This window comes from Condylostylus longicornis, unplaced genomic scaffold (genome assembly GCF_029603195.1).
Source record: "Condylostylus longicornis isolate FDR11 unplaced genomic scaffold, ASM2960319v2 ptg000074l, whole genome shotgun sequence".
In the NCBI taxonomy this organism is placed as follows: Eukaryota; Metazoa; Arthropoda; class Insecta; order Diptera; family Dolichopodidae; genus Condylostylus; species Condylostylus longicornis.
Genome location: NW_026578042.1, coordinates 63,473 through 87,338, shown reverse-complemented (window position 1 = coordinate 87,338; position 23,866 = coordinate 63,473). Strand labels below are relative to the sequence as shown.

General features: G+C 27.8%; 1 protein-coding gene across 3 annotated transcripts in view; it reads right to left on the bottom strand.

Annotated features, from left to right (window-relative positions):
- LOC129612540 (glutamate decarboxylase) overlaps positions 1-23,866 on the bottom strand; it is a 46,139-nt gene that overhangs the window by 12,129 nt on the left and 10,144 nt on the right. For all 3 annotated transcript variants that reach the window (XM_055526192.1, XM_055526191.1, XM_055526193.1), the window contains exons 3-5: positions 21,798-22,034; positions 9,724-10,292; positions 9,297-9,364 (exon numbers count right to left, since the gene is read on the bottom strand). In XM_055526192.1, the coding sequence (XP_055382167.1) occupies positions 9,297-9,364; positions 9,724-10,292; positions 21,798-22,034 (874 nt within the window). The remainder of the gene's footprint in view (positions 1-9,296; positions 9,365-9,723; positions 10,293-21,797; positions 22,035-23,866) is intronic.

Sequence of the window (23,866 nt, the reverse complement as noted above, 5' to 3'; positions counted from 1 at the left end):
GAAATATACCCTCTGCTTTTAATGTTACCGCCCACATAACTGTGTCTTTAAATAATTCTCAAAGGACTATTTTCACTGAAATCACTTCAATAATAAAATCGAGAGGTAGAGGAAAATTTTACCCTCTTAACTTTTCGTTTTTCTTATTTTAATGTGAAAAACGATTTTTATTAGTTTTTTTCTGCTGTAGACGTCATAAACATTGCAATGGTATTTAATTTTTGGAAATGGTGTGACGAATTTATAGTTTGGTTTATAATAGCATTTTGAATCTGGAATATCAACTGGAGTTAGTAAGAAAGATGACCAAGCAAATGGCTAATAAAAGATCAATCGACAAATCTCCGTAACAGACCTCTTTTCGGTACAGCGTATCAATCCCCTTAGAGTAATTATACAGCCCCCCCGGTGGACTTAAAATATAAATTTTAGTTTAAAAAATTGCAGTTGTGGTTTATTACAAAACATTCCAGTCGAGTTTCAAGTAACTGTTTGATATGCTATAAAAGTATTTTTAAAATTATCTACAGAAATTCTAATTGTACGCTTGTAACCAGAAGTTTATGTTTTTTGCCCCACGTCCAATATAGTAAGACGTAAAACTTCATAAGAAATAAAATTTTAATTTATTGTTAATTAAAGAATAATTCAATAAGCGGGGACAGAATTATTACTTGGTTAATGTTGCTACTGCAGAGAGAGAAGCGAAACATTTACAAAATTAAAATTTGCTAAATTTTTTTGAATATCCTATGATTCTTAAATCAAATAAAAATGAAAATTTTTTTACAAATTTTCTCTTTTTTTTTTCAAAGTTCCCTTTGTGTTTTTTGTTATTTTTAAATTGTTTTAAATTGGAATAAAATTAAATTTATTTTCTCTAGTGATATTAAAATTAGCGGTTACTCTACGGTTATATTGTTGTGCCAAAAAGGGTGAATACAAAAGATTAAAAATGGTAATTAGTTTTAATTAATTTCATTTAAAATTTAACCATTAGAAAGAAAAAAATTATTTTAAAATTAAATAAGATCGTAACACTGTACATACATACATAATATATACGTATTGATCGTAGGGAGAGTTTGCTCCACCTCAAAATTAATGGGCATTTACTAGAAAGTTTTAATCATCAGAACAAGAATTTTGAACAATCAGGATTTCATACAGAAAAACCCGATTCGCCCCGAAAATTTAATGTTTAATTACGAAATATTTAAAAAAAATAGCTAGGGAATGTCCCAGACAATATTAGGAATGAAATATTTCTCATGTTAAGAATTGAATTTTAAGGCAATCCAGTTATGAGCCGTCTTCTCTCATTTATGGTTATAAAAATTTCTAAAAGTCGTCCAACTTTTATTCAATTGCACGTATAAAACTTGATTCAGAAAATAGCACGTATAAAACATCTCGGGATCCGAAGAAAACTTGAGTTATAGTTATCTTCGTGTTTTGTTCTTTGAAAACTTTTTCTTATAGACTTAGATGTTGTTGGCGTTTTCAATTATTGCGAATGTTAAGAATTCCTCATTAAATAAGAAAAAAATTTTGGCATTAATTAGTAAGCACCACAGTCAGTAAAAGCAAATTAAATTTTCAATAATTCAAAACAAGTTTTTTTTTGCACGTAAATAACACAACAGTGAATGCTTTTAATGAATTCCGAGGAAAAAAAAAATCTGTGTATTCTTAATTAACACGGTACAAATTTTAATACTTCAAGATTACTATTGAGTTGTAAAAGAAAAAAATAATTAATTAATAATTTCATTTTTCTGAAGGATAAATTTATTATTCAAAAATGATTTGCAATTTTTATCACGTCACAAAAAAAAACAAAAGAATCTACAACAGCTTATTGAATAGCCTTGGATTAAATATAAAGGATACATTAACTTTTTGATTTTCTCCATTATTTTATACACGGGTAGTAGTAGTAGTAGTGTAATAGAAGTATAATATGTAAAAAAAATTTTCACTATGCCTTGCAAAAGAATTTCCAATGAACACAAGGAATAAAGGCAAAAACTTTTGTAATAAACAATGAAACAAAAATTCTTTGAACTGAAAGAAAAAATTAATAATTTCCAAACTTTTAATATTTTAATAAAAAACGAATATTATGCATGTTTTTATTTATTTATATGTGTATGTGGAGTATGTTTAATAAAAAGCTAAGCATCAAAAGCTAAGAATAAATTTTCATTAATATTTGTAGCACATACAAGACATAAAAAGAAAATTTCTGCCAAAGAAATTATTGAACATTATTTGTTAGCGCAGCTGTTAAAGTAGGCCCCTAGATAAACAATATTTTTTTATGGGTTTGCAATTTTAGAAACTTTACAGTGGATTATGAATACTATGATAGTAGGGCAATATAAGAATGCAGCTATAATGAAGTGTTGTTTTTACAACGTTAAATTTTATTACGAAACCTAAAGGAATACCAATCGAATACCAATGCTCTTGAAAGAATTGAGCTTTATATTTATTCAGTGTGTAAATATTAACTGGAAAATCAACTTTCTGCTATTGGAACGCTAAAAAATACAGTGAAAATCATAATAAAGCCTGATTTTTGCGATTTAACATGTTGAAAGCTTTGGAACTTGTTAACAAGTTCTTGTTACTCATAAGTTTTTGTTCTCTTGTTCGTGTTTAGGGGAAAGTGAATTAGGGGAAAGGAAATGTATAGATTACGGCCATATGTAAACCAATGCGAAAGAGTGGATTATCAATATTTTATTGTTAATAAATTGTTAAAAATGAGAGTATTTAAAAAAAAATCTCATGTATTGTATCTGAAATCTGCACATAACCAACCGCAATGTGTAGTTCCTAGTTTAATGAAAATGTTACAGAAGATTAGGATGTTTAATATATCCAAAAGTTGATCAATCCGTGCCATACCTAAAATAAAATCATATTTAAAATTTTATGAAAATCGGTTCAGTCGAACTTGAGGTACACGATTGCAAACATAAACCGACAGAACGACAGATCGGCAGATTGTCAAAAATAGTTTATTTACAATTCCCTATTATAGGAAAGTGTGTTCCCGTCGAACATTCAAAATTTGGTGCCATTACAAAATCTACACAAAACCGACACGTGGAACAAATTTCTTTCCTCTAAATGCTGTTCAACTATATTAATTCAAATATAACAATTAATTGAGTAATTTTGAATAGGACATTAAATTCAAATAAAATTATTAAAAAAAGTATGTATACTTTATCTCAATGTCCTTTAACCTATTTATCATGTGACCTTTATTATTCAAAATAAAAAAAATTTCTTTTCAAATCTGGAAGCAAATTATTCTTTAGTTTTCTTTTTCTATGTTCTGTACCTAATCAATCAACTTAAATTTCAATGAAGAACAATAATGAGCAAAAAGAAAAAAAAAATGTGAAATGAAAATTAAAAAATTTTTCCTATTTTAATTTTAAATGAAGGGGAAATAAAATAAGCTCTGTATGTTTCTAATCACCCCAAAATTATTCAATTTATTTAAAAGTCTATAATAAAAACTTTTTATTCTACATAATCCTCTATACCTTATATTTGAAAGTGCTGTGGTTGAAATAACAAGTTCTATTAATAAAATAGGAAAAATGAAATAAATTCAATATAAGCTTATATTAAAGTTGATCCTTCTTCAAGTAAGATATATTAATGTCAGGGGTCTAAAGATTATTGAAATTCATTTTCATTGTCTTATATTCCTGTTAATGTTATATGCTATGGGAGTATGTTTTAAGATATTCGACAAGAGACGAAAATTGATTACTTACACATAGAGTGAGTCAATTTGCTATTTGAAAAAAAAAATTAGTATATTAATTTTATTACATAGAGAATGTTATTTTTGAAATTAAAAAATTTCGTTTAAAAAATGTGAAAAAAAAATTTGAATTGTTTGAATATTTAAATTTTAGCAAGACATCCAAAACGGAAAGTTCTAATATTGTGTCAAGCTTCATACCTGTTGATTTGGCTTCACCCATGGATCTAATTTTAACTTATTACTTAAGGAATTATTTTCTCATCCAATCATCAAAAACTTGAGTTATTTTTACACTTTCAATGATCATCGAGATTGTTCTTGAAAAACTTTATAAATTATTTGTGAAAAAATTTGTATTAATTGGATTTCGAATTAATTATATCTGTATTATATTTGAAGATTAGAACTACGTCAAACAAATTAAAATTGATTACTGAAATGATATACTTAATTGATTTTTGACTCAAGAGTATTACTCTATTACTCATTTTAAATTCATATTTACTCATTGCATTGAATTTTACTCAAAATATAAATATACAGTAAATTCTCTTTTAATGTGGATTATTTTTATTTGATTTTGAAATTTTGAATTTTGTGTTTCATCTAAAAATTTATTGTACAACCATACATATAGACTTATTTAGAAAGTCCAATTCTAAGTGAACCTTTTAATTATAACGTGAACTGCAGAATGTCGTAAGCTACATCAAAATTTAGTAGAAACATTATTGCAAAGTTCAACTACCCTTTACCGCAAATGCTCTGTACTGTAAAGACGGCCTCTTCTGATTATTGATTTCCACTTCGCAAACATTGTAAACCATTGTCAAATATTGCTAATGATCAAAAATTGGAAAGCTAATTGTATTACTTTCAAGTAGAACGTACCTATCGCATTAGACGAGACCTTACAGTATTTTAATTTTTTTTTTTAAATTTTGACACATTCTTTGAGATTTTATTGTTTAATTTTGAGTCATTTTAAAAATAAATTTGAGTTTTAATTTTGTAAACATTTCAATTTCTTAGATTAAACTTTTGAGTGAACTTGTTACAGTGATTTTACTCTATTAAGTTTTTGTTTAATTAAGTAAAATTTAATAAATTTCTGAATTATAGAATATTAAAGTTATTTATTTCAACAACATTTTCAGGTAAATAAAAACAATTTCTAATTTACATTATTCACAATCACAAATTTTCTCTTAAACTAAATAAAATAATTTATTTTCTTATACATTATAAAATCTTAAAATATAAAATTTAATTATTAGTTAGCTGCCAAACCAAAATAAAACATATTTTGAAATGATGATGGACCCTGACATGTTTCATCATTCATTGGAGCTGTATCCAAACATTCAAATGCTGATTTAAATTCATCAGATTGTTTAAAATAAATTAATAGATCATCATTATCTAAATCATTTGTTTGATTTTCTAAACATTTACTTTGTGCTAATGCTAAAAAATATGCTTTTAAATAATTCATATTGAATCCTTTTAATACTTCATGACTTCTAGTCAATATATTATTATGATGTCTTAAATATAGCATAAAATCACGTAATGCCATTTTACTAGCAATATACATATTTGTATATTTTGAATTTTTTGTTTGTCTCATTGGATCCATTTTATTTTTATGTGGCATACATTCCGGGGATACAACTTTATTTCGACCAGTATTATCAATTGTTGTTAATAAATTCCATAATTTATAATTAACATTTATAAAATAATATAAAACTGGTTTATTTTTAATAACAATATCAATATCAGCATCTTGTAAATTAATCCATGTTCGACGAAATTTATCAAATGTTGAATTTGTACCATTTCTTAAATAATCTGATAATATTGTATGTGCAATATCAATAATATTTTGATAAAATTCATTTGGATGCATACGAAATTGTTTATAAACTGTTTCAAATGTTTTACTATTACCTAAACTTCTATAATTATGATATAGTGTACGTCTTGGATATATTCTTTCATCATATAAACTTGTTGGACTATTAAATGTACCACGAATCTCTTCAAAATTTGTATCGAAATTATCTAAAACATCTAAATATTTATCGATATCATTTTGTATCATTTGTTCATTAATTAAATTAACAATTAATACTGGATAAAAAAATCCCATTTTCTCTTCACAATCAGAATTTTTCACTAACATTATATATTTCCATGTTATATAATTAACTAATGGTTTAATTGGTGCTTTTTTAATAAAATTCATAACTTCTTTGAATGCATTTATCTTTGATATTTCAATATATTTATCTTCAAAAACAGTAAAATTAATATGTAATTCACTATTGTAACCTTTAAAGAATTCAATCCAATCAAATTCAATAATTGTTTCACTTAAATCTTTAAATAATATTGTTAATGGTTTATCAGCATCTAATTTTTCTTTATCCTTAAATGCATTATCAATTTGATCCATAATATTTTCGATACCTTTAACAATCGGTACAATATCTTCAGCTGGAGCTCCAAAACTTTTCATTGTATTTATCATATCATCAATTGAATCCCGTCGGGAATTTCCCGGTCTTAATTTTATTTTATCTTTATGCCAATCTTTAGTATCAACATCGATAATACCATTTGGACCGAGTGCAGCAAGCATTCCCATTAATGCTGCAACTTCTTTTCTATTAAAATCTTTTTTAATTGGCCATTGTTTTATTAATTTTAGGGTATCAATTTGTGCAAATAATTTTGTTATATTCTTACTATTTCTACATGATAAATAAAAATCTCTTGCTCTTTCTTCGGCAACAGTCCGGGGTGTTTCTTCAATTAGAAAACGATTTGCTAATTCTAATAAAGTTTCTTTTGGTATTTTTTTCTTTTGTAATTTTCCACATGCATATTTTCCAAAATTATCACAAGGTTTCACAGATACATCCAATTGATCATTAATAGTTTTTAAATATGTCCGCAATAGTTTAGTATCAAATACGTGTCCAATAACGTTAAATTCCGTAAATAAATTTAATAACGCGATATTTAATAATATCCTTAAATAAAACATGTTCTTGCTTCCACCGTATCAGCTTATCCGCTATAATTTTACCGTGTATTTAAGAAAATTTTCAAATATCTAGGTAGTTTAACTCGTTTTTTACTAAATTTCATATCAAAAGTATCTTGTATTTATATGAAACTGAAAAGAAGGCGGAAGCAAATATTTATAAATTTGATTGATTTTAATTGCTTACATCACAATAATATGAAAATTCTAAGTCACTGTCATGATCATTTTTATTTTTATATTATAATTGTAAGTAAATTATAAGTAATTTTGAAATACATAAGAAATGTTATGGCATTTGTTATGAAAGTTGTTGCATAAAATAATGAAGATTGCGTAAAAAATTTTTGCAGAATTCGAGAGAACGCAATAGTAAAAGTAATTTCTATAAGAATATTTTTAATTAATTATAAAAATTTCTTCAAAAGTTACGAAAGATTTGGAAATAAACAAATGCATAAGGTGCTTTTTTCTTTTGGTTGAGGTGAAGTTAAGAAATTGTAAGGTTTTAAACCCGACGTCTTGTTGCGTTCTTGGATAATCATCGCTGATCAATATTTTGCGTAGAATTCGAATGACCTACCACATATTCTAAATTTAGGTTCGGTGATTGAATTCGTTTCCACTTAAACGTGTCTTTGTTAACTGACAAATTACAGCATATGAAGTCAGACTGATCCAAATGCGAATCGGAATGATTTTCCGGATGTAAAGTTTTCAGATCCGAAAAAAAAATTCTGGATAATAATAAAATGAGGCTGCAGTTTGTGTGATATTATCAATTGTTATTGCATCTTGTTTGAATACATGATTTGTGACTTTAATGGAATCGCGTCACGTGCCATACAGAAGCCGCTCTTTGACGACAGACGTCCACTTGTTGAAATCAAAATTTTGATGATAAATTTGAGAAATGGATTTCGGGGAAATTCCCATAAAATAAATTTAAATATCATGAGATTTTTTTTCTTATTCAATGGATTTTCAGTGGTTTCTACTGAATAACCGGAAACACTTGATGCATTGGACAGTAACACTTTTTTGTGTTATACCTGTGTTGTGTTTCTTTGTGGAATATGGCAAAAATTAGACCTGTAATGACAATTTGTTGTCAAAGAACCTAAAGCTATTGTGCTATGCTCTTACTTTGTAAAGTAATTTTAATTGTCTTGGCATTATTTAACGTTTTTTATACTATAATTAAATATTAATAACATTCCTATAAATTACAACTCTTATTAAATCTTTGCACTCCACAATATTGTGATTGTATTAAAAATGAAATTAATGATAAAAATATTTTGAAAAGATTTTTTACCTTTTTATATTCTATTAACACAAATTGAATGACTTTTAAAGCTGTTCCATGCTGTGCTCATGTATAAATTTTAATAACCCTAATTTGAAGACCGGATATTTCGTATACAAATTCTTGTTTATAAAACAATTTGGGGTGAAATAAGGAAAAAAGTTACTGGCATAGAAAGAAAAAACAATTTTTTTTCTAAGGCAATTTGTTTGTGATTTATAGTGCATCCATAATAATGTCATATTCAGATGTGGCTTTAACTTGATATATGTATGTATACATATTATGTATATAGCAGTTAATGCAAGGTAGATGTCCTGTTATTAATTGGTCATATTTTATTCTTGAACAAGAGAATAATCCTGAAATTTCGAATGTTCGATATGCCTGATACGAGAATAATGCTCAATTTAGCATGTACTTCAAAATGTGTTAATTAATCGGTTTTCAGGAAAGTTAACTTTAAGACCCAATAACTCGACTGAAAATGGAAAGAGTTTATTTCCGTTACTGTTTCGACAATATTTTCTGGAGAATTTGAACAATTCGCAAGCAAATTTCCAGAATTAAGAATTTAATCAGAAATTCTGCAATGAAAATGAGCCGCTCTTAAAGAACAATCTTAAATAAAATATAATTCTTAAAAAAATTAAAAGACGACAAAGAGGATCTCCTTTAATAATACCATACAATATCATGAGAGAACTCTATAATACCATTTAAAATGGCAACTCTAAAGTATAGTTTGTTTTTTCATGTAAAGTATGTAAAAATCCTTGAATGAAAAATTTAATTTAGATTTTTTTCCAGGTAACATCTGCTATTCATAGAAATAATAAATTTATTACAAGAATTTCTTTACATACTTTGTATATTTTAAATCTCGGTTGACGATTTCATATTTAAGACACACACTACATTCACAATATTGATGTCCTTATTAAAAGCTAAGTACACAGTCTTATATTGAGCGAGTTCTTAGATTTTTGTTGAATTTTATGACTCCAAATAGTATTCAACATAATCAAAGTCATTTCTGTCATACATTGCAATGTACAGATAAAATATAATACTTTCCATAAATATTATTCAGATTTTGTAAAGTTCATAAAAAAGGATTATAATCAATCACTTACCTTTCAACTCCTGCCATTCTCAAATATCGATATTTTCTAGATAACAATAGACCGCCACCCCATGCAGCCTGATTGAAAAAAAATAAAAATAAAAAAAATAATCAAAAATTAGAAATGGAATATAAGAGTTATTTTAAGATTTTATTTTTAAAATTATAACAATGTGCACATTAAAGGATTCTCAATATAATACATTGTGTATGTATAACAGAAAATTTTTGATTTTTGTTAATAAAAATCAGCGTTAGAAGCATTGTTTTACTTTAGAACTTCAAGTCAAATTTGCTTGAAATTTCATTATTTTTAGATTAATGAAATATTTTGGATCTAGTTTACTCAGGAAATGCGTTTAAAGTCTTTCATAACATTGTTTCGTCAAATATTCATATGTATATAAACAAAATAATAATAAAAAAAAACTACTTACATCAACATGCATCCAGCAGTTATGTCGTTGACAAATATCAGCAATTTCATTTAGATTATCGAAAGCACCTAATACTGTTGTACCAGATGTGGCACTAACAAAAAATGGAATATGTCCCATCTTTTTTCTTTCCATAATCAATCTTTCCAATTCTTTTGTAATCATTTTCCCTCTATCATCTGATGGTACCATTACACAATTATCTGTACCTAAACCACAAACACTAGCACATGATTTAACTGAATAATGCGATTGATCTGATGTAAACATTACCAATTGTGAAGGTAATGATGATGAACCTTTTTCTTTAAAATTTGGGAACATTTTATGGCGTGCTGCCAAAAATGCATATAAATTTGAAATTGATCCACCAGGTGCCAAAATTGAATCACCACCATTCCAACCAATTATTTCACGCATTTTTGTTAAAACAACATTTTCCATTAATATGAACACCGGAGCAATTTCATATGTAAACATATTTGTATTGGCAGTTGCTGTAAGCCATTCACCTGCCATTGAAATCAAATCTAAACCACATGATAGCTGATTGAAAAAATGTGGATGCCCTGAAATATTTAACATTAAATTTGTTTAATTTTTAAATAATTGAAGATATTTAAGCTAAAATTATTATCAATAAATACACTTCGTAATTTAAGGATTTAAAAGTTTCTAACAAAAAAAAAAAATGAATAAAAATTTTCAATTAATCTTCTACGTTTAGAGTAGTAAAATTGCTTAAATGAGAATGTCTCAGATAACATCTTCATACAATAATAAAATGTATGTGTATGTGATTATAATAACGGTATAAAATATTTCTCTTACTATTCTCTTCATATAAAAATAATCTATTCAGTAATTTGTAGCAAATGTCCTGGAATAATCCTCAAGGATTTTCTAATTGAAACACAGTTTTTGATGAACATAGTCATTATTTCAATATATTATTACTTATTGTAGTCAGATATAAAGTTTTAATGTTTCATTTTTACAAACATTCTTTAATATCAATAAAATAATACATACATATAAGGGACTACTGCTTGAATTAATACCCTGTCAGAATTTAAGAATAACATTTTTTGACATTAAATATCATTATTAAAATGTGCTACATATAAATATAGAATACGAAAAAATGGAAGAAACGAAATATTGATTTTTAATAGAAAATCATTAGCAACATTATTGTGCATTTTGCAATCCAATAGTTGTCGCAGTCGATGTTTAGTGTATTTTAAAATCAATACAAAACTTCAGTTATCCGAAATTACGCGGATTCTGAGTTAAATTTTTATTTTACTCAGAATTTTCCGAGCTTAGTTTTAAGACTATAATGCCATCCATGGTAGTAATTACTTTCGTTTTGTGACATAGTGGTTTTCTGAGTAACAAGAAAGCGGACGAACTAACTAGGCGGGTAAAACTTCGAGAACATGTTGCTTTTCTATATAGATAAACAAAATCCGGGATCTGCCGGCTTTTTCTTGTAAGAATATTGCCAGAGTCGTGGCTGTTGTTACCAGATCTTTGGACGGTGAAGACTATTGTAACTTGGATGCAAGCTGCAAGATAGGAATTAGGAAACATTATATTTAAATGTCCACCCCTGGCTGAGACTAAACTCAATATATCAAGATCGCCGTTTTTTAGAAAGTTATTTGATAGTATGGCAGTTGTCAGATAGTAAGTTGGTTCCATTCTTCGATCGAACCTGTTGAATCTAGCTCGAAGCTTAAGAAATGGCATCAAAACGGCACCTTACTGTGTTACGTGTGTTATTTTTCGACTACCACCAGTTGCACTGTAAAATTTAAAAAAGCGCTTTCGTTAACTATTTGCGAGCAAGAATCGTTTGGCGCTTTAAATAATGTTTAAGTAGATTAAATTCTTTTGAAGTGTTTTAATTAACCGGACAGTAGGCGACTGTTTTGTGACGATAAATGCAAATTTATTTATAATAAATTAACAAACAACCATTATTTCTATTTGGAAGGGACTTTTAGATTAACCTATAAAAAAGACTCCGATATCACTGAATGCTCATAACAAAGGCAACAAAAGAAAGTGGAAAACGGAACCAAAACAAGTAACTGTCTATTCTATCATTCTATTTTTACCGTTGTTATTTTGATTAATTCTCCTGCCGTTAAAATTAATTTTTTTGTCTTATTTTTTACATTCCATTGTTTTAATTGTTTAAGCCGGCTTATACAAAAGCATTAAAAACAAAATGGCAGAGTCAATGATTTTATTCACTTTTTTTTTGTTAATCTACCCGTATTCAAAACAAGTCCATACTGAGTTCAAGGCTTTAATTTCTATGATTTTCCCTTTTTTTGTTGTTTTTATAAACAATGGAAAAATTTCTTCAGGTGAATTAAACCGTTAATAATAACCGTTATTTGTCTTTTAAATTTTTGTCCTTACGATTGTAATTATAATTTTTCTTCAGTTTTTTTTTTATTTTTTTCTTTTGCCGAAAGAATTTTTCAGTAAAATGAAAGATTCTGTAATATTTTTTTAAATTTCTTTGAGTTATTACAAAAAATCTTCTGAATTTTGTATCCATTTTAAAGTTTGAATCAGATGCGAATGATTAGATCTTATAAACGGAAACCTTGTCGTGATCCTTAGCTGAGCTAATATGAAAAATTACACTGAATTAAATTCCAACTAATTGACGCTGAATTAAATTACTAAATCTAATTATTTCTAATTAGATAGCCCTACTTGGATGATAGCGTGAATGTAAAACAAACGATTTTCACTGCCCTTTGGTTTAAGTTGTTTGTGCACTGAGAACTACCGAAATTTAATTAACATCGTTATTCCGTTTCGTTACCAATCCATTTTTGTCTATTCGATTATGATTTGTTCAACTTAGGCAATCGGTTCTCTTAAAGAATATATTTGTATCGCTGATATGCTACATAACTGAAACATACAGACCCATTGAAACTGTCACAAACAAGAAGGGTCTATGTGTTACATATGCATAACATTGGCCAAAGAAGTGTAAAGGATTCCTTTTTGAAGACTTCCGATTTAGATATTTGTGACTATATTGACTAAAAGGCAAAAAGAAGACTTAGTTGTGGGCCATAATTTGGAGAGACATTGACACAACTTTCCCCTGTTTCATATATTTTTTATAGAAAACATTTTTTCTGCCGTCGAACCTGTACCGTCGCTATTCTTAACAGCTATGTAGATTCAAATTAATGTTATTTCAAATTTACTTTCTCAGAAAATAAAAATTCACTGTTCTATTCATGTAACTCAAGGAAATTTAGAATATTTTTAAATTTTATACAAATGTCACATTTTAATGTTACATTTCAATTTTAATGAAAAAAAAAAACAAGAAGGTAAGAGAGAGATAAGAATAATGAAAAAAAAAAAACAAAAAGTAGCAAAACGTTTTTTAATATTCTTCTTCTCTTTTTTAATATAGAAAAACTGAGGGTTGCATCATCATCCCTTCTGCATTACTTCCTTCATAATATTTAAGTACACATATGTTAGATTCTCCCCATTCAAGTTTATGCAATTTTTTATTCTCTCTTTAGGCATTTCATTGTTCATCATTGAATTTATCTACATTTTTTTTCATTTCCTTTATATTGTAATACAAAAAAAAATATTTTAGATGGTCTTTTCTTCCTCCATTGATTGTACTGTTGTTGTGTTTTCTTCTATTAAAATATAAAGTTTATATAAATAAATGAAAGAGCTTAGTCCTTAATTCCAAAAAAGACTTATGCCACCCGAAATGTTAAATGACATCTCATTGAAATGTTCATCGTTCTTCATTTGAAAAAGAGAATATTATTATAATCATACCATTACTTATTTGCAGATTTTCTTATAAGGATAACATTAAGGATTGGATATCACAATGTAAGGTATATAATAAAGAATGGGAATATAAGAGATGAAAAAATTCCAATTGAAATATAGAAAATTCATTTGATTTTATTTTTCGATTTTTTTTTTTTTGGATGAGAAGGGATAAATTAAAATTTCATTATTTGCGAATTTATTTTGTTTGAATCCAATGTAATTTTTAACAAGAGGGTTAAACATGTATTTTGATATATCCTTTTGTTGGTTTTCCTGTTCCTGTTACTGTATCTATACTCTATATATAGATTAGTTCTGTTAGATGGATATTTGATTAGCTATACATTAACTTATGTAATAGTTTTTATATAAATTATAAGAGAGTTCTTATATCGCAGCATGTGAATTAATTGCCTGTTATATTGAAATTAATTGTGAGGTTATTCTTGTGAGAAAATCCGATTGTAAATGAAAGGATTAAAATTTTTTCTATTGTTTTTCTGTTTAGTTGATTAAACAGTTGTATTGATTCTTACTATTTGAATTATTGAAAGAATCAAATCATTTATTGATTTTAAATTGGTAAATGAGTTTTGATGCTTTGATAAGAATATTTAAAACTTGTGGTCAAGGTTTTAATAAAAAATATTTTGTTCCTGCAATTTACAATAGATAGAGAACAAATCTATTTATAGAGAACAAATCAAATATAGACACAAATAGTATCTATTTTTGTTAAATATCAATTTTTAGTAGGCATGTGCGTCTGTTAGACCCAGCAATAATATTAAGCTACTTGAGCTAAGTTTATCACATTATTCAGAATGGTTTGGAATAATGGGGCTTATGTCGAATCACTAAGAGATATTGACATTCAGAATAAGCTCCAATAAATGCTATAATTATTTTCAATTTATGTGCAAAGGAGTTTTTCGACCTTAAATATCGTAAACTCAGAACTCTCAGAATATTAAAAACAAAATAAAATTGCAGTGCTCGAAGCCCCCATAATCAAATAAAGTAACAGTATAACTACTAATAATTTTCATAAAAATTAGTTAACATTCCGGGTCTTTAAAGGTGGTTGTCATATTCGAATACATTTCGTCAAGTTGTTAGGTTCTGTCTTTTCTAAATCTTCTGCCTTTTTATACCCGTACGAACGTATGTTCGAAGGGTATACTAAATTTGCCTTACCGTTTGTAACGCTAAGAAATAACGGTGTTAGATATAGACTCAAGTGTATGTTTTTGATCAGCGTCAAATTCTGAGTTGATTTAGCTTTGTCTGTCCGTCCGTCCGTCCGTCCGTCCGTCCGTCCGTCCCAACGATAACTCAAAAACTAATTGAGCTAAGTTCACCAAATTTTCACAAATGATTTATTGTAGTAAGTGCCAGAACCCTATTTAAATTGGACATGATCGGGGTACCGGTTCGGGTAGCTGCCATACAACTTCAAAATTTATTTGGCTATATCTCAGAAACCATAAAAGCTGTGGTATTGAAATTTCACACAAATGAATATATTAGTAGGGCCAATATGTCTCATAAAACTCGTTAAAATTACTTGGCTCCTTCTGGTACCTGCCATACAACTTCAAAAGTTATTTGACTATAGCTCAGAAACTATTATAGCTATGGTATTAAAATTTCACACAAACGAATATATTTGTAGGGCCAATGTGTCTCATAAAAGTCGTTGAAATTATTTGGCTCCTTCTGGTACCTGCCATACAACTTCAAAAGTTATTTGGCTATATCTCAGAAACTATAAAAGCTATGGTATTGAAATTTCACACAAACGAATATATTAGTAGGGCCAATGTGTCTGATAAAAGTCGTTGAAATTACTTGGCTCCTTCTGGTACCTGCCATACAACTTCAAAAGTTATTTGGCTATATCTCAGAAACTATAAAAGCTGTGATATTGATATTTCACACAAGTGAATATATTAGTAGGGCCGATGTGCTTGATAAAATTCGCTAAAATTTCTTGGCTTTTTCTGGTAGCTGCCATAAAACTTCAATAGTGGTTTGGCACAACCAGTATTTTGAAAAACACATAGTACTGAAATTTTGCATAAATTAATATAGTAATACGGCAACTTAAAGTCATAGTCTGCCCCATAGTCAGTTATGGCATCTTTATTCACACAAAGGATAACAAATTCGTACGGGTATCACAGAGTTGACAAGGTCAACTCTATTTTTTTTCTCGTTTTAATTTGGAAAAATCTTATGTAACAATTAATGTGTAACAAATTGCATTAATAACAGGTATCAAGTGCATTAAAAATAATTTTAAATATGCAAATGACAAAATTTTTATAATTAGATGTAAATACTTTTTGAATAATTTAATTTGCAAGGATAAGTGTATCTCAGGATGGTATTAACATTAGTAAGAATAAGTGAGTAAGAAATCGGTTGTAAATCTTGTTTACCATTCTCTTTTTCAAACTGAAAATTTTTTCTCATAAAATATCGTCACATAATCCAAGAATTCATTTTCTTTTAATAAAATATATTTAATTCAATTAAACCACAATCTTTTGCCCATTTAGTATGTTATTAATTGTAATAATACCCCCCTTAATTTTATTCCTGTTATATTTAAATTACAGAATACTTAAAGTAACAATTTTTGCTATACACAGAAAAAAATATCAATATCACAATCATTATGATATCATTCTCATCATCATCATCGTCATCATCTTGTTCCTCAAACAGTGACTACTAACACTGACATAAATCTACATAACGTTATATATAGGCTTTCCTTTTTTGTTATTTTCGTAAAAAGTGTGTAACATTGTGTAGTGACTTAAAATTTTATTCTAGTGAATAGTCTTTAATAATTGCCATTCACTTCTGTGGTCACGTGCCTTAGATTAGATTAAAAGTACTACTATTCTTGGTAGTAAAAAAAAAACATAATGAAACAAAACAATAACAAATAATAACACTTCCCCTCCATTTTACATAACTTGATCCGTTTATTTATTTGTTTATTTGTTTGTATTTTTTCTCATTTTGTTTTTGTTTCACTCACTGTTGCTGATATTCTCTCATCTTGGCGTTGCGACAATACAATAACAGTAAAACGATGTAAATATTGTTAAAGACTGTATAGAATAAACATTAAAAAAAAATCAAAAATAATCGTACATGGAAAAATTTTTCGTATACACCCAAAAACAAAACAAAAAAACATAAAGTACTAACATGGAAAGTAAAAAATGTCCTTGACTAAATCTGGAAATATTTTTTTAGTATACAATAGTGACATTAATATTATGAGTAAATATTAATTTGGCAACTAAATAATTGCGAATTGTTAAATCTATTGTAGCAATTTCAATATGGTGATGTCTACAAATTTTTTTGGGTAACTTTTTTTTAAATGAATATCAGTTCAATTATTCTTCATTGCAGGTTCTAGAATAGAAAAAACTTCCTCATATTAAAGTTTAACAGGGAAGAGTCTCATTTTAAAGTCTCACTGAATATAAAAAAATCTGATGTGGTCAGCACATAACCGACCGCAATGTGTATTGTCTAGTTAAGTGAAAGTGTTACAGAAGATTATAAAAATGCCTTTTAAACACTTTTTTTCCAATTTTTAGGGCGTTAGTAAACTTTTAATTAAAATACCTACAAAAATTTAAATTTGGCTCTTTGCAGAGTTTTAGTTTACAGATAGAATGACAGACCGAAAAACCGAGAGACCGAAAGACCGACAGAGTGAAAGACTGACGGTCCGACGCTTCTCTGCAATAACCGCCTCCCTACTATGGGAATATCGCAAAACCTCCCTTATTGTATGCAATGTAATCGGTAAAAACTGTTGAACTTGGGACAAATTCAAAATGTCAAATGTTTCGAATATCATTCGATTATAAAATACGCATTTATTTAGTTTCCAAACAAAAAATTATTGCTCAATACATTCAAAATTTATGTGTAATCGAAATTCCAATCATAAAAAAAAATTCTTTCCCAAAATTCTTCTTACTTTTATTGAATTTTACCCGAAATTTTATTAATTCTATAATGTTATTATTTTTCTGTGAACATTTCTATGTATGCATAAATTTAGTAAACAATACAGGATGTGATTGATAGTCTACCTTCTGCATAAATATTCCAGCATTAAATGTATAGAATAAAAATACAGAAAAAACATAATGTTATTATACAGGACAAAGACACAAAAAAAAGGATATTACTAACCATAAAATATATATAAAATTTCATTACATTTTCTTATGTGTACAATTTTCAAAAAAGTTTAATTTTTATTTTTCAACCCCTTGATTTAAAACTGCAAAATTTTCTCAATTTTTTTTATTTTTCTTATTGAAAAATCAACAAATTTAATAAAATATGGTTAGTATTGTTTGTGTGCTTAATGTTGCATTGTAAACATACACATTTTTGTTGTTTTTCATAATTTTTGAACTTTATGAAAGAGAAATTGTGACGTGGGATATTTCCAGGAAAACCTGGTTTTCCGGTAGAAATTCCGTTCAAAGATTTGTTTAAATTTATGATTTTTGCTAGATAATTTCAGTAATATTCTGATGTAAAGACAGGTTGCGAATAAAGAGGTGTAAATGACCTCACATTTTTGAAAAACTACGAGAAATAATATTTAGAAAACTGTTCTAGTTAATCAGTGAAAATTTTATCGAATAAAAGGCATTTTTAATAGCTAGCTCTTAGTTTTTCTCCCGGGGACCGAGGTCCTTAGGCCCTTCTAACTTCGAGGGGTCACAAAATCCCCCTCCCCCACTGAAGAATCTCAGTTGCAGGCGAGCAACCACCTCGCACTCACACAAAAGTGATTCATGGTTTCGTCCATCCTTTTCAGATGGACTGCGAGAGGCAGTATCCAGTGAGAACCACCACCAATAGCCTCGTCCCCTTAGTCACAGGGGAGGCACAAATTTCTTACAGTGCGACAGGCTCAGGCAGCCGTTCCAGTGTTCAACCATGGCCCGCTTCTCCCATCCACTCAGGGCACGCAATACCGTTGTCCTGGGCGCCCCAAAGCATGGCTCCCTCCCTGGCAAGACCATCAGCTCTCTCATTCCCGTCCACACCGTAGTGTCCTGGCACCCCTATCAAGGTTAATTTGTTGTGCCTACCCAGAACGCTAGCTCTTAATTGTATAAAGAAAATTTGAGCGGATCCAAGCTGCAGCTTATTTTAAATTAAATGATATTAAAAAATGAGAAGACGCTCAGCCCTACGTGTATGGTATTGTTATAAATGCCTGGAACAAGTTACAGGTACTCTCTTTGATATAGTGATATGAATTATGTGAGTGATGTAAAATCGGTGCGCTACAGTATGGTTCAATACTTAGGTTCGGAAGGGGAGTGCAGAATAGACTTTGAGGAACTTTCCGAGGACAAACCACACTGGGATTACATGGTTAGAAGATTTAGCTTCGAGAAAAACTATATAATTATTTCACAAGAAAAGGATTGAAGAGACGACACCTTCATTTACACTATCAAGTTGTGCATGAGTAGTCAAAAACTACACTATAAGAATTGACCCAGAGGTTTTCGGATCGGTATCGGAGATACAATAAAGCAATTAAGTGTGGAAGCTTGGCTTCTATCGGAGCGAAGAGTGCACTCATTTTCGGTGCAAAAACTAGTGTGGGCACTTACGTAATTTACAAAGAAACTTTGGTGTACATTTTTTTTAAATTTTGCAGCTTCTTTTTATTGAGCCTTCATCCGAGGGAGAAGAGAGTCTTTTGTCAAACTCTGCGTCTGGAATAACCCATAATTTCAAATTGAATATAAAATCTCTAATAATTTATGTTATTATTATTATGTAATGAAATAATATTAACAATTTGCGCTAAAAATTGCCTGCGGTTGAAAGGTACACACTCCTTCATCAATATCATTTCAACCCTTAGTTTAAATGTGTATATTTCTTTACAGACCCAAGGATGACACTATATATTGTTGACATACATTCACATAAACTTACAATAGAAATTTAACTTTTTATTATACCTAATTTTTATATAAAAAATAATTCTGTTTTTTTTTGTTTTCTATTCTTTAGACCAAGATTACCAGATATCAAACCCCGGATGACTAAAGGTATTATGATGGTGATAAAAATCTTTTAGAAAAAGTAATTTTTTTTTCTTTCTTTCTATATTTAACTTCAATATCAAAACTTTTTCTATACATAGAATAATAGAAAAACTTATTTTTTCTTCTTGTTTTTTCTTTGAAAAATTTTTCAATTGCTAAATTCAATGGACCATAAAATGGTATCTTTAATGTTGTTATCTTCTTGAGTGCACATTTTGTTTATTTTTTTTTGAAAAGTAAATACCATTCATACTGCTCTTCATCTATACCAAGTTTTAAAGGTTTTAGAGGGAAAAAACACATTGAAAGTTAAAAGTTGGCAAAAAAAAAATTATTATTTTTAAATAGTTAAAAAAGGATCATCATACATCAAAAAAGATGCTCAAATCAAAGGTATTATGTAAGAAAATAATGAAGAAAAAACAACAAATTCTCTAAAAATAAAATTAAAATACAATTTTATTACACTATGCGTATATATGTACGTGGTTGAAACGTGTTGAAAATTAAATTTTTAATTCAAAAAATTCTCTGGCACCCTAAAATCTTTTAAAATTGAAAGAAATTATTGTTATTTCTGTATCAGGATCTAAAAATCAGTGATTTCTAAATTTATATGCAAAGCATATGTCAACACTGCTGCATAAAATTTGAATAAGTGATAATTGAATTTTTTAAGTACAGGGAGTAGAAGAATTCTTGAATATTAATGAGTGTTGTTTTTGTTTTTATTTGGAAATTTGTACAAATCTAATTTTGTATTACCCACATACTATATTGTTCATATAGTATGTGGGTAGTATAGATACACACGCAAAATATAGCTAGCTATACATAAATATAGCTAGGTAATTTGCAATTTTTTTATGTGAAACAATTGTAAATATTTTTCTTATTTATAATTAAATTCTAATTTTTATTTTATGTTTTTTTTTTTTGATAATTAATTATTATTTTGCTCCTTTAATTAATATTATATATATATACAAAATGGATTTAATTTAATTATAAGAATTCATTGGATTGCAAAATAAATTTCTGTATAATTAATTCTATTTTTAAGAATTTTCTTATAATTATGAAAATTAGGAATTCTTAATTAAATTCTTGCTGTTGTGCCTGTTATGGGTAATAATAATAAGAATATTTTTAAACTTTTGTGGGATGTGGGTAATAAAAATTATTTGAAAATTGGATTAATTTCATCTAAAATAGAAAATATTTTGCGGTGTGATTATATGGAACGATACTAGTAGAAATATTCATAAAATAATTAGTAATGAGGAATTAAAGATAAATGTTTTTTAACTTTATGAATAAGCAGCAGAAAATGTCCTGCGTTGCGCTACCCTGGAAGAAGTAGTGAATTTGTTAATACATTCATTAATAAATTGTGACTGCAATCGTAATTCTTTATTCGAGTTGAATAAGTACTTTTACTTATATTTTCTACACAAAGAAACATTTTGTGCTCAGAACTTTTACGAATAGAAAAATTGAGCGAAGTTTCATAGCCATAATGTAGAACTTCATATATCTGATTTCCTACAATTTTACTTAAAGAAGAAGCTTTTCATGTTGTCCAAGATCTCTTTTCAGTATAATCAATCACGTTCTGATCCCGATTTGCTACAATGCCCATTTGCATGCCCAATTTGGTACTATGTTTTTGAACGAAAATTCACTTTCAGTAACATTCTAATAACTTTTTTTTTGCGACCTCTTTCAATACCTGTAATTCGAAATTTGGGGTAAGACAATTTGTCGATAATTGTTCTGAACAAAATGAGTGAAGTTCTTCTAAAATTTTTCAAAGCTAATTCACAAATTTCCTAGCTTTTTTTCTGGAAATTTGTCAGAGATCTAATACTCGACTAATTTTGAACATATTGCGGTTATTTTCCGAAATATTGTCCGAAATTGGCTAATTTATAACAAGCTTTTAATATTTTTTTTACAAATCATTTCAGCAAAGAACTAAATATAAAGATAAAACTTCAAGTTTTTCAGTTTTTTGATTGCCAATATGGGAAAAACTCACAAACATAAGATGTAATTCAAAATTATAATTTATTTTTTGAAATTTCTTACCAGTTTTAACTTGATATTTTAATGTGACTGCGCAATCTTCTATCAATTGTTGTAAAGTTACGCCACGATCAGGCACTTCAAGGTCCAATAAACGTTTCATATCCTCAGGATGATGAAAATCTAGTACTTTCTCATTTCGATCATTAACTGCTTTAACATAATCCAAAAGGATATCGATGACTTTTTGAAGAAATTCTCTTGTTTCTGTACCGGCTGAAACCGTCGTCGGCAAAAGATCTGAAATGATAAGACAAAAATGTTATTTTTTTTTTAGTATACGAAATCATAATGTTCTTTTTTTATTGGAAACAATGGTAAGGATTATAATTTAAGGAAAAAACATTTCTATGTACGTATGTAAAAGAAAACAACGTAATAAATTGAAAATAATGGTAATAAAAAAGCGATATTTGTGTCATAATATTCCATAAATTTCTACTGATAAGATAAGGTAAGTCCCTTAAAATGTTGTTTACTTAATAGGTTTTTTTTTCTCTTCGTTTTTTTTTAATAATGTTCTTCTCGTGTGCACATATTGTAGTCACTTCCTTATTTCAATATCACATAACATTAAAATCTGTTATCTTTCAGTTTGAATAATGATTTAATAAGTATGTGCGTATAATGTGAAAAAATAGAGAGGCAGTGATAAAATTACCTGCCTCAATATAATATACGGGGTGATCCTACTGTAGCAGTGCTGTGAATTAGACAACGTAACCCAAACGGAATTGGAGAGTCATAAGTCATGATTAATTTATAATTTGCAAATCTTAAATGATTTTACTATTTGCGTCTTCGGTTTCTGAATTATTTCAATTTAATTTACAGATAGCAATGTTATTTCTCTATTTCATGTCGAAATTAAAAAATAATCAACATCAAGGCTTTTTGAGGTTATGAATTTTTTTATATAAATCACCTTTTATTTATTCTAAATTGCACCATTGGGAGAGCCTAAAGTTTACTGATGTTGTTGATGTCTAAGGTAATGGTCTATGGTGAACGATATATTATTTACTTTCGAATGTGTAATGATTCGTATTGGTAACAGATAGTAAAATTATCTAGAAATAGCTTTATAATTTGTGACAGAGATTGTGGAAAATAAATAATGAATTAGAGGAAATTAAGCAATAGAAGCTGGTTTGGTTTTCCTAAGCTATTTGTCATATCAAAATCGATGTCATAACACTCAAATTCAGAATAGTTCTTATGTACCTAGCAGTACATTAAGGAACATAGATCACAATGCAGCTGATTTGTAAGTTCCCAGTAGAATCTATTGGTAACAGATGCTTAGAATACAAATTTAAGTTAATTTACAATAACGGAGGCGCAATTTAAATTTCCGGACTACCGTATCGTGTTATTTTTTATGTATCCACCATTATGAACACGTTTTGCAATAGAATGAAAATTTTGATTTTGGTTTTTTTTTTTAATATGAAAAACAAACAAACAAAAAAAATCAATTTTTGCGCAATAATTTTTTTTTTTTTTGCAATTTCATATTTTGAAGGATTAAAGCTGACATTACAATTTAAAATTTTTTTCTCTTTTTTCTTTTGTAAAATATAGGAGGATACTTTAATGATTCCAAATGTATGAATGAATGTGGATTCACATTTTTTTTTTTTGGGTCCTTTTCTAAAAAGCTCTAAAGGAGATTATTTTTTTATTTTTTTTTAGAAAAAAAAAATTTTTATTACATTTTTTTTATGATTTTCGCATTATTTTGCATATAAAAAAATTTTAATAATTTGTGCCATAAAAAATTGACAATGAATTTTGTTTGTTTCTTTGTTTTTTTTAAGGAATTATTATAATTTATAATATGAAAGATAGAAAAATTTTTAAGAGACTCCTAAATATGAAAAGTTTATAAAATTCTGCCATTCTGCCAAATTGTCAGCCTTAAGGGGAAAAATTGAAAAATGAAAATAAATTATAAAAATTTGCTTTGAAATTTTATTAATTAAAATTTTGTTCATTTGAAGATTCCATAAAATAATCAAATATATATATAAGAAATTTTCAATTTAATTTATCGAGCCTTAGGTCATTTT